The 15,756-nt window shown below is 52.2% G+C and overlaps 1 protein-coding gene across 6 annotated transcripts in view; it reads right to left on the bottom strand.

Annotated features, from left to right (window-relative positions):
• Positions 1-15,756, bottom strand: part of LOC135900300 (growth factor receptor-bound protein 14-like) — a 327,836-nt gene that overhangs the window by 129,905 nt on the left and 182,175 nt on the right. For 5 of the 6 annotated variants that reach the window (XM_070531952.1, XM_065429758.1, XM_065429760.1 and 2 more), the window contains exon 2: positions 12,123-12,223. In XM_070531952.1, coding sequence (XP_070388053.1) covers positions 12,123-12,223 — 101 coding nt within the window. Of the gene's footprint in view, positions 1-2,294; positions 2,472-12,122; positions 12,224-15,756 lie in introns of those variants that run through there. The other variant, XM_065429762.1, reaches the window with a different exon arrangement.

The following is a 15,756-nucleotide window of genomic DNA, read 5'->3' as shown; positions in this document are numbered from 1 at the left end:
GCTTCCATCAGGCACAAATGACAAAATCACAGCTGCTGTCGCGTGGATACAGGTGAACACGACAGCCGGGCGTTCACTCCTAACTGCGCAGAATAGCTGAGGATTCGTGGAGGAGGGGGAAGTCGCGTCGAGAGTACTACCCGCGCAACCCCACCTGATGTAGCGCGAGTGCTGTGACCTACTTCGAACGGACGTTGCGAAGCGGAAATTCTAAACCACGAAAAACGCAACAGGTGTGGGAACGACTGCCAATGATGGGGCTTTAAGCTGTTTCGAATTCACTATACCAAAAAGAGCAAACTATATGGCCTGCAGGACGCGGTTAAGTGTATGCGGCCGAATCATCTGAAGCCAGGCTACTTGCTAGACCGTTAGCAACAACATTTACCATCGCCTCTGAAGCCAGACTGCTCCCTAAACCATTAACAACATTTACGATCGCCCTGTTCGTCTATCATCATTATCCTCATCAATAGCAGCAGCAGCAGCAGCAGGAGCAGCCTATTTTATGTCCACTGCAGAACGAATACTTTTCCCAGTGATCTCTAATTGCCTCTGTCTTGCGTCACTGACGTCATCTTACGCCTGCAAATTTCCAAATTTCATCACACCATCTAGCGTCCTCGACTGCGCTTCTCTTGGCACCATTTCTAGCACCCATCGATTATCTGCCCTACGCAATACATGGCCTGCTCAACTTCATTTCTTCATCCTAATGTCAAACAGAATACCGGCTGCGTCCGTTTGCGCACTAATCCACACCGCTATGGACGCCTATATTTTATTTTCGTTTACAGTTTGCAGCTCCTTTCGTTTATATGGCCCATTAGCGCGCTCAGACAAGAGACTCCGTAATCGCGACGCCGGAATAAATCAAAAGTGCGGCCGTGCGACCGATAAGCGTCCACCAAACGCCTTTCCGCAACATTATAGGATTTAAGCTATACGCGCATTTCAGCAACACTAGGAAAAGGCGGCAAAACGTTATCTATATCTCTCGCTTCGTCCTCCAACGTCAGCCACAAAGCGCCAGCAACAGTGTCGAGCACGCGCTACTCACACCACATGTGGAAGTGAAACCACTACGGTATATAACTAATTATGTCACCCGCACAAGCGCCCGTCACTCGTTTGCCGATAAAGATATTCAAACCTATCCGCTGATCGTTAAAGCCCCTGCTCGTACACCAGCAACGCCACCTACACTGCAGTGTTAGAGCTTTGGCGGTGAAAGGGGAGCGCCAAGAAACTAGCACAGGAAGAATTGGAAACGGCCGATCGGGCGCAGCGCCACTTTTGGCAGATACCGTTACCACCGCCACCAGAGGCCACATGCACGCGCACGCTGCATGCGCCTGGCCCCAAGCTTGGTGTTAACGCTAGAATCACAAACGCTAGCTACATCCCAAGACTGATTCTGCAAGATTCAGGATTCATAGCCAGCTCATTCGGAGGACTCCCTTTCATTCCGTAGAAACTGCGCCACTAACATCGGGAGCACCCTCACGTCTGAAGTATGATTCCCGTACGTGGGCACCACTAAAAATATAGCGGGCGATAAAGGCGATGGAAGGCGCTCGATCGGCCTTATTTTCTCCCGATTTCCTCGTGAAGTGCGCGGATGTGACTTCACCTCCGGAAGTTGCTCGCGAAAGTGACAGTGAGTGCGTACGTGCAGGTCTTGGCGATAACGTGCGCAAGCAGTAAGTAACACTCCGTTGGCGCGTCGTCGCCAAAGCGTCACAGTACGAAAGCAGTAGGGCGACATATTTTTGGTTTTGGATCAAATGCTATTTTTGACCACACTTTCAAGCTTCAGTCTTAACCAGCGCACGCCCAAAAAGCGTCAATGACGTTACTAACATCGCGAAGCCCTATTCAACCAAACGACAACAGCAAAGTGTTAATAAAACACGAAATATGCTTCAAAACGGGTCGCTAATAGCGGAAAACGACAGCTCTTGCGCTTGCAGTTCAGCTAGGGAGGGCAGAGAGTTCGCATCGCGACAAAAAGCTAGCTAACGCAAAGGTACAGTAGCCGTTACACTGTACGTAACCACGTACTACGTACAAAGATCGACGTCATTCAAATGCAAGTCATTTAGCACCCGGGAACAGCCGGCCTGGTAACCGAACGGGTGACAACACTGAGTTGTTCGCTGTATTAACATATATTTCGGGACACTAGTGGGCCCTAACGGCTGCGATGGGGTAACGGGCACTTTCGTGGAACCGATCGCCTTCTGAATCAACCCAATAAAGAGCGATAAAACAAAAAAGATTTTCACACTCACAAATTGGCGAGAACTCGGCTGCAGACTGAATGGGCCCCCGCGTCCATAGCAGCCGAAGCCGCGCGGCGTTACCGGCGTTTCCACAGGTGCGCCCCGTTTGAGACAGATGGCAGCACCGACCAGACGTCGCACCACCGCGCCCTCCCAGTCGCGCGCGCGTCACTGGAATTCCCCGCGAGCGCAGTGATTCGACTCGCTACCAGATGGCTGGGGGAGTCCGGCGATAAAGGCATCGCAGTCGTGGCTTTGACAACGCGCGAAATTTGACGCGGGGCATGCGAGTTCTGAAGCAGCTGCCATCATCAGACGCTAGCAAAAGCTGTTATCAACGAAAGTTAAAGTTCGGTATCAAAGCGAATTGGTTCTGTCTCGTACGGCTTTCCGCGAACTGTTTTCGGGACAGCGCCGTCCGCTACGGCTCCGTTACGACAACAAAGCGCGAAAGTTTACACAACCGGCCGCGGTGACTCGGTGATTATAGCATCCTTCTGCCGAACACGAGGGTTCGACTACCAGTGATGGCGACCGCATTCCTATGGAGGAAGAATGCAATATCACATCTGCACCAGGGGGTTAGGTGGCGCATTAACATGAGTGTCACGTGGTCAAATTCTACTCAAGAGCTCGAAATGGCTAAACCCTTGAGACGACCAAATGTTTGTATGCTGCTGGAAGGAATGGAGCAGATCAACGAAATGTAATTCACGCCGCACTGACTACTACGGTGCTATGAGGAGCTCTATATCGTCATGACTGCTTCACAGGGCGTTATACATGGAGAAGATGGAGAACAAACAAACGGCGGGAATGAAATCAGTTCTTGTCACGATTATCTAATGTAATCGTGACGCCGTACCTTGGGTTACAAGTGATCCTCAGATACGGCTATATTCGGCTTTTCGTCTACCTTTTCGTCTACCGCAACTCTTCCTAAAACATAGCCATGCACCAAGTAGACCAGCAACAAAGTTCTAAATTATGGAATAATAATTACAGAAAAATATCGCTGCTCTCAGATTATGTGGGAAGGCCGTTACTGAATCCGCGCGTATAATTTCCTCTGAAGGACAATACTGGAACCAGAAAAAGAACCGCAAGGGGCATGGCGACGTTCCCCCCTAGCGGTCAGCGATAGTTAAAAAGATCTGGGTCACGCACAGCCGTCCCTTCTTCTGCGTTACACGAGCGTTACACTTGCAAACCCTAGACTATACACATGCGTTTTTCGTGGCTCTGTAAGATTACACGGTCTTTGTTTGTAAGTCAACCACATAGAGTACATAGGTCAAGTGGAAAACTCGCGAGCTAAAATTCGTGCGCTTCGCGGTGCGTTTTTACGCGTCACTTCTTTGACCTCGTGAATGTAAGCAGTATGTGGCATTTAGGTAGCCGATATTTTGGGAACAAGAAGGAAAATAAGATAAAACGCAGCCGACATGAAAACGCGCACACATGCCTGTCAGAACTCTCCTACAGAAAAAGTCGAAGACTCCCTCTCTATATGTATATATATATACGTTGCAACCAAACGACCCGGTAATCAAACCACGAGCACCATTAAGCTCGCCAAGCGCGCGTATACAGAGTCCGTGTGATTGTGGCTACACAATTTATTGATCGATTGGCCGATTGACTGGTCGGTAGTGACGTCTCATGCATATTGCGCTTTTCCAGTAGACGAACAGCCGTTTAGAGTGCCACTCTTCGATCACTAGAAAGCGCCATATAAGCTGCTTTTTCAAGCGTCAATCTTATATGTCTGCGGAAGGCGACCGCCGCACGCTTTGTAGCACTCGTCTGGAGAGAGAGAGAAAGGGAGAGGAGTGATAACGGAAACTGCAAAACACACAGTTAGATGCATGCGTACAGTTCAACAATCTTCCAGCAAAGGCGCGTCTGCGGTGTGCAGTAGAAAGCAAGAACATGGCATATGCGCCAAATTCGGCTCCGCACACTGCGTCCAAATCCACTCCCTCCTCCCTTTCCGATTGAGCCAATTACGCCAAGTGGGAATAAGACTCGTCCCTCTATATCCACCCGGTCCGGAGTATCAATCCACCAGGGCATCGCATAGAGCGCTATCGCCGCCGATATGCGGGCGGCGCGACGCTGTCGCGTCCACGTTTACATGCGGGCCATGTACTTCGCCTAATAAAATAACGCCACAGTGGAGTTGAAGCGCGTGCTCCAGCGCTTCCATACTGTGCGGACGACGGACACGGAAACGAGTGCAGCCACCATGCATAAGCATTCCACAGCCAGGTTACCGCCAGATTACTGTATAGGACCCCGTATAGGATTACGGTGTACACGCGGGCACGAGTTGTCCTCCAGAATGAGCACGACCGCGAGACAGAGCGAGAAAAGTGCGGGCCCGAGCAAACACGGCGCGCGCACGAACCGTGCCTCGGCAGTTCCGCGGCCGGGTGAGGGTGAGCGACGGGCGTGAGGGGAGTCACCCTGGCCCGAGCCCTACCCCGGCGGGTCGCCCTTGGACCTCATGCGGAGCAGGTGTCTAAATCGGAGCCAGCCAGCCAGCGAGCGAAAGAAAAGCTGCATGCTGTCGCGGCGGCGGCGCGACGCAGTATAGTCCCACCAAGGACGCCCGACTCGACGCGACCGGCTCCCGTGGCAGCACACTACAACACCGAGGAGGGAGAGGGATGTGCGGGACCGCAGGCGCGGGGTTGGAACGGGACGCCGGGACCGCGAGGCGGCGATAGCGGGGCTCGACGTCGTGCGCGGTCTCGCACGGTACCCGGAACGGCAATGGTTATCTCGCGCTCGCTTTATGTCACCAAGGTCAACTCGGCTTTAGACAGAAGGGCGCCACCGGCGCTGTGCCCCGTTTCCGCGTTCAGCAATCAGCGTACAGACACTGTGGAAGCGCCGCTGGTTGAAGAGCAGAGTGAAGAAGAAAAAAAAAAAAGAGGAAACAAAAGAGAGCACAAGAAAAGACACGCGCCTACGGCGATGTGTGTGCTTTGCATGTACGAAGTTCGCAGGAGGTCTCGTTATTCTTTGTGATGCAGCATCGGCCCTGGTGCGAACTGAATCTGTGGTGAGTCCACGTATATGTGTCCACAGTTTGACGTGTCCTTGTATGCATGCTGCAATGAGTGCGTTCGCTACCAGGAAAGCATTACGAGCACTGCAAACGTGGCAGCGTTGCGCTGTACCGCACAATCGGGTTCTATTTCCATAGCTGTCACCTATTTACTTTGGTATTGTTCAATAGCAATACGCCGAGTGTAGCTCCTGCTTCTTACTTTCGTTGGTTTGATTTGCTGTAAGTGGCTAACCCTTTCGCCGTCATCGCGGTTCGAACAATAACGCTTTCTTCCTGTCGAAAATACGAAAACACCACATGTCAGTGTGCACACTCACGAATCCAAACTTAAGCTCATATGGGAACTGACAGTGTTAGTTCTGTTGCCTGCGATCAACTGACAAGTGTAGTGAATCAGGAAGGATCACTTGACAGCGGCTAGTCCTCAAAACCGGTAGTTCACTAGGCATAGCCGCTTTGCCTCAAGGACACTGTGCTAGCGGTGAAGCACGCTGCCGCCGTGGGAAGCATAACTCCATAAACTGACTTTTAAAGGGCCCCTCTCCAGGTCTGGCCATTTTGAGCTGACAAGCACGGAGCATACAATGCGCGATGACGATCGTGTCTGCAGACACGATGCATTACGCGCCGTGGAAAGATCTGAAATTTCAAACCGAACGCATTTTCCCCTTCTCCTCGCGGCCGTCACGCTCCAAGCCTGAGGATGACGTACACGTGCTAGTGCCCTACGTACACGTGTACGCGCTGTGCCGTCGCTCGTGGTGAAACGTGACTTCGAGAATTATTCAAGGCAACATCTGTTATTTGTGTAATGTGCTGCTAGAATAGACGAATCAAAACTTACGAGAAATAATAAAACACACAAACCAAATGTCTGCATGCTTTTGTTTTATTTCGCACCGCAGCAAGAGGGATGTACTTCCGTTTTGACTGCTTGTTATCACGTCGTGCAGACGCACGCGCCGAAACCGAAACTATGTCATTTTCTACCGTGTTCTAGCGCGGGATCATGCTCTGTGATCCGCTGGTGTCTGCCTCAGTATTCGCGCAGCACTGACTTACACCGCTAGTCAGGTGTCCTCGTGCACAGCGCGCAAAAACCTGCGGTGCACGAAACGAGACAATCGCAACAGCTCGCGCGCTACGCCGTCAGCGGAAGTGCGCCGTGCCGCAAAAAAGTGAGGGGGAAAAATGAAGGCGGGGCCTGTGACGTATGCGCCAAACAATCCTCCAAGTCCTGTGTGGGAGAACGCAAGACAAGAATTTCGCTTGCGCCTAGACAGAGCAAGTGGAGAGAGCGTACACGTTTGCGGTGAAGCTCGCCTCCTGAAATCATGAGTTCGCGGAACTGAAATATTTCTATCTCGGCTGTTAATGAGCCGATTTGAACCATTTTTGCGGCAGAACGCTCCCCAGAGAACACGTAACAACTTCCAGTGCACAAACCGAAGTTTGCTGTGTGGACTGGTGAGGAGAGGGGCCCTTTGAGGCAAGAGCCTTAAAGGGACACAAAAGGCAAATACTAAGTCGAGGTGGACTGCTTAAATACCATTCCAGAAACCTCGAGACGCTTGTTTCGGGCCAAGAAAAGACTGAGTTTGCGAGAAAACTGAATCTGAAGGGTCCAAATGCCTTTGTCGCTATTCAAATCCGCCACCCAATCGGAGAGTGGTGACGTTTCATACGCCATCACCGCCTTTTGCAGCCGTCAGTAAATAAGCGGCGCCCGACAGACGGCGGTACGGTTTTTTGTTGAATATGCAACCGAGCGGCCATGGTGAAATCAAGCCAAGACAGAGCGGTGGATTCGCTGCTGCAACTGCTTTTGGTCAAGTGGCGTGGACCGTTCGGCCATCCCGCGACAACGCACAGAAGTGGACTTCTCTGCTACTTGCAGTTTGTGCGAGTTCCGCGAGCCAGCAAAACCAGCGCAGCACTACGAAAAAACGTAACTACTGAAACGTGAAAGCGCGGGCGGCGCGGAGTCGAGCGAAAACGAAACCGTCCGACCGCCCGCGTCGTTGTCAAGGGCAATGTCAATGAATTCTTTTTTCTCAGAATGAAATAAAGCTGGGAAAATTGCATTTTCTTTCGTCTTAGCGCAATACAGTTCAGCTCTTATAACGAGTGGTTGAGTACCAGTGACAGTTTAAATGAGGAGTGCCTTCGTCATCGGGCAAGTACATGAATGTCCTGCGGAAGTCTCTAATCGTGCCCCGCATTTACTTCAATTTCTCGATTACTAAGGCTCTGTGTGCGATAATATTGACGCCTACGAGATTCTCGAGCACTAATCTATCACTTTAGCTTTACTTAATAACTTGCCTTTAGTGTCCATTTAAGTGGCTCGTTCCGCGCTGACAATGAGCGAAACACGGCAGACGCAAAAAGTAGTACGAAACCCCACGTGACCTTCTCCGAGCGAGAGGCGGGCGGAGAGGGGAACGCACGCAGACAGAAAAACAGGCGTTACGTCGCTGACGTCATGCGGCGGCGGCAGCGGCAGCGGTTGCGGCAACAGTCGACAGCAAAGCAACAGAGACGGCGATGGAGGACGCTCGCCCGGGGACTAGCGGATTGCGCTTTAGGCCTCGGAAGCACGCTACCGCCGAGGATGTTCGACAGGCTAGAAACGAGCTGCGACGTGCGAAGCGGCGGAAGCAAGGCGTTCGACAGCGATTGCTGTTCTCCCCTGCTGAGAGGATGCAACATAATTGTGTTCGGCTTGTGTTAAACATTTGTAACACTTACTGGCGACAAGCATGCTGCACCTTTATTTAGGTAGTGCATTAAGCGCTCACATGTGTCGTTGAGGACGTCGACCTGAAAGCGTCAAACGTGTACTTCACACTGAGGCTAGCTATGTTTTGCAAGAAGTCTGGTCCCCGACTGTATAACTTAACGCATTACCATGTGTGCAGGAGGCTTCTACATTCAAGCATTACAGAGAGCGTAACATGCTGCCGAACATTTTTTTTTTATTGAACACACGAAAGAAGAAAGAAAACGAAAGCGTGCGCGATAAAAGGGCAAGAACAAGCGAATAATCAAATAGTTTGGCGTTACATTTCGGTTTGGGCTAGTTGGTACGTCATCAAAAAGAAAAAAAATCCGCAACAACATTTAAGAGTGCTTACGTGTGGGAATACAAAAGAATTGTAGTCCCTTTAGTTCAGTGTTTTCGAATGATTTTTTCGACATGCATTAAAGTTCTTTCTGCTAATTCGGCGTGTGTGTTTGCGTATACGTTGGCCACAGACCGGAAACGTTCGGACGACTTTCGTGGAGACGACCACGCGGGTGAAGCAGCGCTGCTCATTTCATACACTCATCACATGGCGCCGACACTTCGTCGCACTAGACACAGCACCGATGAAATCCGACGAGCAAGTGAGGCGCGAGAGGGTAGCGCGCTCATTTTATGTTGTTGACGTGGCGCCACCTCCTCGCTATTGGCTGCGCCGTCACGTGCGCAATGACGCACGCACTAGGCACACACCTTTAGTCTGCAATAACCACGGAGCAGCCGTGGTGCCAGGGAAGCGTGCTCGTTTCACACCCCGGAGGCCCGGGCTCGATTCCCACTCAGACCGCAATGTAGCAAATTTCATTATCAAAGCCATTAATTTACTTTGTTTACAGAAGCCTATCTAAAAATTATGACGTCAATCCGAGCATTTTTAACGTTTTTATTTCTCTTCGCGCCGTCGGCCAGTTTTGGTGCCATCGCTAGGCCACGCCGCCGCCGATGACGCCGTATTTTCGCGTAATGTGGAAAATAATGCTTTCACATTGAAGGAAAAAAACTAGCAGCGCGACGACAAGTGACAAAAAGCAAGCGTGTCAGCGCCAGAATTGTACAGCTGCGTATGTTTTATTTCAGACAGGTCAAACGACAGCTGGCAGCCCTGGTACATTCAATGAATGTTCCAAACACCTCCAAGGTGCTTTGAATGTCACCTGCTGTCGGCATCGTGATCAGTCACTGAACAATACACTCACGGTACCCAAGTGCCAGTCGCGGGCTAAATCGCCTTTGTCGAAACAGCAGGAACGCGCTGATCACGTCGCATCCCGTCGTTTTGACCCAAGTCGACGCGAATCAATCACGAGCGCAAGAGCATCCCCAGTCGCAATACAAGACCTACTGTTCGCGCGGAATGGGACAACTTCCGCTGCGAAGAAAGGAGCCAACGCGCCAACCAACCTACTCTTCGCTAAAAAAAATCGGCCGGCCAATTCCGGCCCGAGAAAGCCTACAAAGAGCGAGGAATTTCTGGCATTACGCGGCCAATATCTATCGGTCTCATCAACGCATACAGCCCCACGCACGAGCTTTTGGTGCCCACGCTAGGAGCGTAAACAACCGCGCGCGTCGGCGGAGGGGGGAATGAGCCGAGTATCGAAGCCGCTTGCTGCGTCCAGCGTATCATCGCCAAAGCGAAGGTGGGCGTTCGCGTTTCCAACCGCCCCTGGGGGCGAACCATAACTTCGGGCCACCGCAAATGACGACGACCTCGCGCACGGTCCGGGCTGAGCAAGCGAGCGCGCGCACGCGCAATTAGGAAAACGAATCAAGTAGAAAAAAGACAAAATATCCGCGCTCTCCCCCCCCATCCAAAAAAAGAAAAAACGCGCCGCAGAGTAACGAAGAGACGGCCATCGGCGGCTGGCTGTTCCAAACAACGTAAGAGTCGAGGGCACGCACACGCCGTCCGAGGATGATGCTCGGCGCGGGAGGCGTGCGTACGCGCGTCTCGCTAGGTCTCGCGCGTCCTCGCCGCCGCCGTTCACGCTCCGTCCATCTCGCCCTCTCCGCTTTTACGTTTTCCCGCGCTCCGCGGCCAGTCTCCTCCGCGGCGAGAGCTCGCCATATCGAATTCCCTTTCTCCCGCACCTCCTCCGTCGACGACGAACCATTTGGCCTCGGGAAGAGGAGGCGCGCGGCAGAGACACAAAAGGACCAGGCGCCAAGCGCCCGCGGGGCAGAGCGCAAAATAAAACCTGCGTCAACAGGAAATGCCAGACTGCACCCGAGACGCTGCTCGCCCGTGATGCCTCGACTGGCCTCTCTGCTGCCGAGTGTTTTACTTTGCGGTGTAATGCCACTCGGTCTGGTGGTGCCCGCCCGCCCGCGTTCGCCTCGGCCGGGCTTCGAGGGGGCAGCGCGGCTGCGACATAGAGAAAAAAAAAAATCTAAGGCTGCGAGTCAGCGGTGGGAGAGAGAATGGGTAGCAGCGAAGTGCGGTGTGGGCATCGCGCGCGCAGCGGGCCCAGCGGATTCGTGAGCCGCGCGAGGGACTTCGTCCTCCTCTTTCGACACGGCCTCGAAGCAGCGCTCGCTGGAACAGTTTGTTTTTGTTTCCCACCTCGTATAATCTTTGCCAGCCCGCCCGCCTTCTCACCTCGGTCGCGACGACCGCCGGTGTTCATCATCGGGGGCGCGGGCGGAACAGAGGGAGCGCGCGCGATGGCGAGTTTCGGTGGAAGCACGACTGCCGACGCCGACGAGGCTTTCGAAGCGCCGCATAAAAACGCGTGCCAAATCTTCCCCGGCCATAATGGTCCGGCCGGCCGACGAGAATCCGCGGCGGTAGCGCGCCGTACGGACGCGCCGAAAGTTTTGGAGGCGTTCGCTCGTGACCGCGGCGCGTCACGCGTTTTTTTGCCCGCGCGCGTCTGGGTCGAAGTGATGACCCGAAGGAAAGGCCCGGCAGCGTTGTTTACAGCTTTGTCCTTCTGGCTTTCGAACGCATTTGTGCACGGAAAAAAATGTACAACTTTTCAGCGATACTGCGTTATAAATGCAACTATTCTCGATGATTACGCATGCGCGCAGAAACTTATCGTCCTTTGAGAAAAACGTGACCTCCCGGAAATTTATAAAGTTGAAGCATAATCAACGAGGCCACAGGAACACATGAAACCACAAGCACCAAGATCAAGACAAATCCATGAGCCGACTGTCCGCGCTTAATATGGCATAGCTGAACGAGCTAGTAGTCGAATCAAGCGGCGATTCAGCCGCAGCGCAATGGGACGCCCACATCTGGCTCGAATGCGCGGCGCCAGCGCGTATGATAGTGATTTAAAGGAAGGAAAAACGCTTGATTCTGCAACCCGCGAGGGGGCACGACGAATTGCACCACGCCAGCTGCGCTGAAAACCACCGGCCGCCTTTATGGCAATGCACGCGACCTCTTGACGTCACGCGCTTTATGCGCGCCACAGCCATATATCGTCCTCCGTGGTCACCAGACTCGGGTGACGCGGCGATGGATGAGTTATAAGCACACAGTGCTTCCGCATATAGCTGGAATATTTCCTGAGGAGGTATGCGCATCTGCGCTATCGGCATATATGCCGATAGCGCTCACGATTGCACCGATGCCTCACGAAGGCTTGCCAAACACGTGGTGCCAGAGAACTCTACACATCATAAATTATGATTATATTGCAACTTGCATGTATATAGCGCCTGCCACAATGTGCGCCGACACGAAATGGAGCGCCAGATTTGCGATTAAAGCAGCAGCTGATTGTTCTTTCTTTCATTTCTTTTTTTTCTTTCGCAGCTTTATCACCTCCCTGAAAAGGGGGCATCGGAGCCTCTCAGGACCATCGATAAAGCTCCTTGGAATCCTAAAAACGAATACCGTACTACATCCAACTACATTACGCAGCAAAGAGGGAAACAGGAACGCTGGCAAAGAAATGCTGATGACACTGCAGAGTTTCATCGTGCGTTATGTACTCACGAGCTGGCGGTCATCTGGAGGATGGAGTTGGAGAGCTGCAGGCAACTCATGCTGTTGAACGCGGCACCCCAGCCCACACCTCGGGCGGCCAAGTAGTGTTCCTGCGAAAAAAGAGAGAAAGAAAATGATCACCACGCGTTCTTCCGTCTCGGACGCGTGCGCCGCTACCCACGCTGCCCTCGCTCCTATACATTTAACTCTCTCTCTCTCTCTCTCTCTCTCTCTCTCTCTCTCTCTCAGGGCGGATGCAATGAATGCCCTGCAAAGGAACAAGAAAGCAGAATCACGTCAGGCTGTGTTAAGCATGCGTCGAACACCCCGACCTTATACTACAGCGAGTGGGAAAATAGAACCGAGAGTCTTGGTTCTTCTCAGCGTGCCTTTGTGCGCGCGTACACTCGCCCTGTTGGTAAGCAAATGCTGCACGACCGAGTACAGTAATCTAATAAGATCTCATTACTTTCTTTCTTTCTCCTCCTAAATATTTTTTCCGTTTCTTTGTGCGTTACTTGGAGACTGGTGCCATAAGTAGAGACCAGGCGCGTAGAAACACGAGTAGAGCTTATTAAATAGTTCGCAGGTTGATGTAACACTCAACTAAAGGGTGCTCTAGTGTGCATCTCAAGCACCCTGACGTCAGGCTTCCCCATTGCAGATCACACGAAGAAACCAGCGCACGACCTGTGCAAAGCGCACTTCGTCAAACACATACAAGGCGTTCGCCCATTCCAGTAAACGCCGAGGCGTTTCGACCGTGTCACTACTGATTCGTATCCAGTTTCCTTATTTGCATCGTTCAGTTTTATTTGCGTAATGTCGCTCTTAAAACTTGCTCCTCGCAAAAGAGAGAGAGAGAAAACAAGGGTAGGAAAGGCAGGGAGGTCAACCAGAACAGCATCCGGTTTGCTACCCTACACTGGGGGAGGGGAAAGGGGAATAGAAAGCGGTAGAAAGGGAGAGAGTAAACACTGAGTTCGTGTGGGAGGGACACCAAACACAAGGACACTATAAACGGTCTGTTAAGCCCGTGCACTTCAAGTACTGCACTAGTGCACGAATCGCTTTTCGAGCCAGCGACGGGTGTGGCCACGGTCCGAGTATCTTTGACTCGGTGAAAGGTCTCGAGTCCAGTCTGCGTAAAGTTGCCCGCAGAGAGAGGCGTTGGACATCGTAGCGAGGGCAGGTACACAATAGGTGCTCGATGGTCTCCTCGCACCCACAGGAGTCGCACATCGGGCTCTCGGCCATTCCCATACGGTAGGAATATGCGTTCGTAAACGCGACTCCCAGCCACAAGCGACACAACAAGGTTGCTTCGCCGCGGGAAAGGCTAGATGGCAGTTGTAGCCGTAGCGTGGGGTCCAGTTTACGCAATCTGCAATTGAAGCCACTTGAAATCCAGAGATCTTGGGACTTCTTGCGCGCAAGTCGGCGAAGTTCTCTGGCAGCGTCTGACCTCGCCAAAGGTGTTGGACGCGTCTTGGTATCCTCGTGGGCACACCGGGCAGCCTTGTCAGCTAGGTTGTTGCCGACGATGCCACAGTGAGCAGGGATCCACTGAAATATAATCTGGTGTCCTCTTTCCAGAGCATGATGGTGCAGTTCCCTGATTTCAGATGTCATTTGCTCGTAAGTTCTGGGACGTAATGCGGACTTGATGCTGTGAAGGGCTGCCTTAGAGTCACAAAATACGACCCATTTCTCTGTTGGCTCTTCGGTGATGTACATCATAGCGGCATGGAGAGCTGCAAGTTCTGCCGATGTAGATGTAGTCGTGTGCGACAATTTGAATTTAGCTGTAACGTTCTTGGCTGGAACGACGAATGCGGCAGTTGAGCTGGTAGGTGAGGTCGAACCATCAGTATATATATGTATGCGGTCATCATACGTCTGGTGCATTAATAGGAGCGTAAGTTGCTTCAGAGCTGGCGATGGATGATTGGACTTTTTTGTAAGTCCAGGAATAGCAAAATTCACTTGAGGTGGTCGCAGGCACCACAGGGGAGAGGAAGGCTTCGCCGCCGGTGTAAAAGATACCGGTATGTACTCTTGATGAGCGCTAATCACTCGTGAAAAGGTCGCTTGACGTCTATCTGCTGGTAGGGAGGCCAAACGATGGTCGGGGATCCTTGACAGATGGCGAATGTGCGCTCTGAGAGAGTCGACAGCTACATGAGTCTGGATTGTATGGTCTCCTGCGATGGCGATTGTTGCTGCGGTTGAAGTGCACCGAGGCAGCCCTAAACACGTGCGTAGGGCTTGACCTTGTACGCTCTCCAAGGCGCGAAAGTTCGTCTTGCATGCACTTGACAATACTGGTAGGCTGTAACGTAGGAGTCCGAGAAACAAAACCCTGTACAGTTGCAACATAGAATGGACTGGTGTACCCCAGTTTTTCCCGCATAGAAATTTGAAGACCTGAGCAATGGCGACGAGCTTCTTCTTCAGATAGACGCAGTGAGGGCTCCACGAGAGGTTGCGGTCAATGATGACGCCCAGAAAGCGATGCGTCTTAACATAGGATACAGCTTGACCATCGATGGTAACAGGATACGATGACATTTGTTTCCGCGTAAAACCAAGTAATGCGCACTTTTCAGTAGACACACTGAGGCCTTGTTCTTGGAGGTAAGAAGCCGTCATGGTTGCCGCCCGCTGAAGCCTGGCTCTTAGCTGAGGGCGAGTCACCGCAGAGGCCCAGATGCAAATGTCGTCGGCGTATATTGAGAGATGTACTGTCTGCGGTAGGTAATCCGCTAGTCCTACCAGGACGAGGTTGAACAAAATAGGGTTCAACACTCCACCCTGCGACACACCACGGCAGATGTAATGGTCTGAAGTTGGGCCGTCTTCGGTCTGTAAGAAAAAACGCCTCTCAGTCAAATAGTCCCGAATCCATTGATACATCCGGCCACCAACTCCAACAGCCTCTAGTGAGTTTAGTATGGCCTCATGGGCGACGTTGTCGTATGGTGCTTTTATATCCAGAAAAAGTGCCGCAGAAAGGCGCTTGAGGCTTTTTTGATTTTGGACCCATGTTATGATGTCAATGACGTTGTCGATGGACGTGCGACCTCGACGAAAGCCTGTCATGGCGTCCGGATAGATGGTGAATCGTTCTAGGTACCATTCCAATCGAGCAAGAATCATTCTTTCCATCACTTTGCCGACGCAGCTCGAAAGCGCAATCGGACGATATGATGAGATCTCAAGCGGAGACTTTCCAGGTTTCAAAATGGGGATCAAGCGGCTCGATTTCCATTCTTTAGGAACGGCGCCATTCTGCCAAGACTGATTGTAGTATTTGAGCAGCTCATCACGTGCGTCATGTCCAAGGTGGCATAGGGCAGCATACGTACCATCAGGTCCTGGTGACGAAGAACGCCTGCAGGTCGCCAACGCAGCATCGAGCTCTTCGAGGGAAAATAGCACGTTTATTTCTGGTACACGTGCCTCAGGGATGTCATTCAATGCTGCGTCAGTAATGATGGCCATGGACCCAGCAACCCGTGCACAGAACTCTTCAGCCACTTGAAGTTCCGAGCGGAGTTGGTAGAGGGCCAGAGCAGCGAAGGGCTTCCTTTGATGCGGAGATGCATGAGCGAAGACCCCTAACCGTCCTCCATATGTGCGA

This window comes from Dermacentor albipictus, chromosome 1, assembly GCF_038994185.2.
Source record: "Dermacentor albipictus isolate Rhodes 1998 colony chromosome 1, USDA_Dalb.pri_finalv2, whole genome shotgun sequence".
Classification (NCBI taxonomy): domain Eukaryota; kingdom Metazoa; phylum Arthropoda; class Arachnida; order Ixodida; family Ixodidae; genus Dermacentor; species Dermacentor albipictus.
Note: the sequence above shows the minus strand (reverse complement) of the source record. Positions and strands in the feature narration are given on the sequence as shown.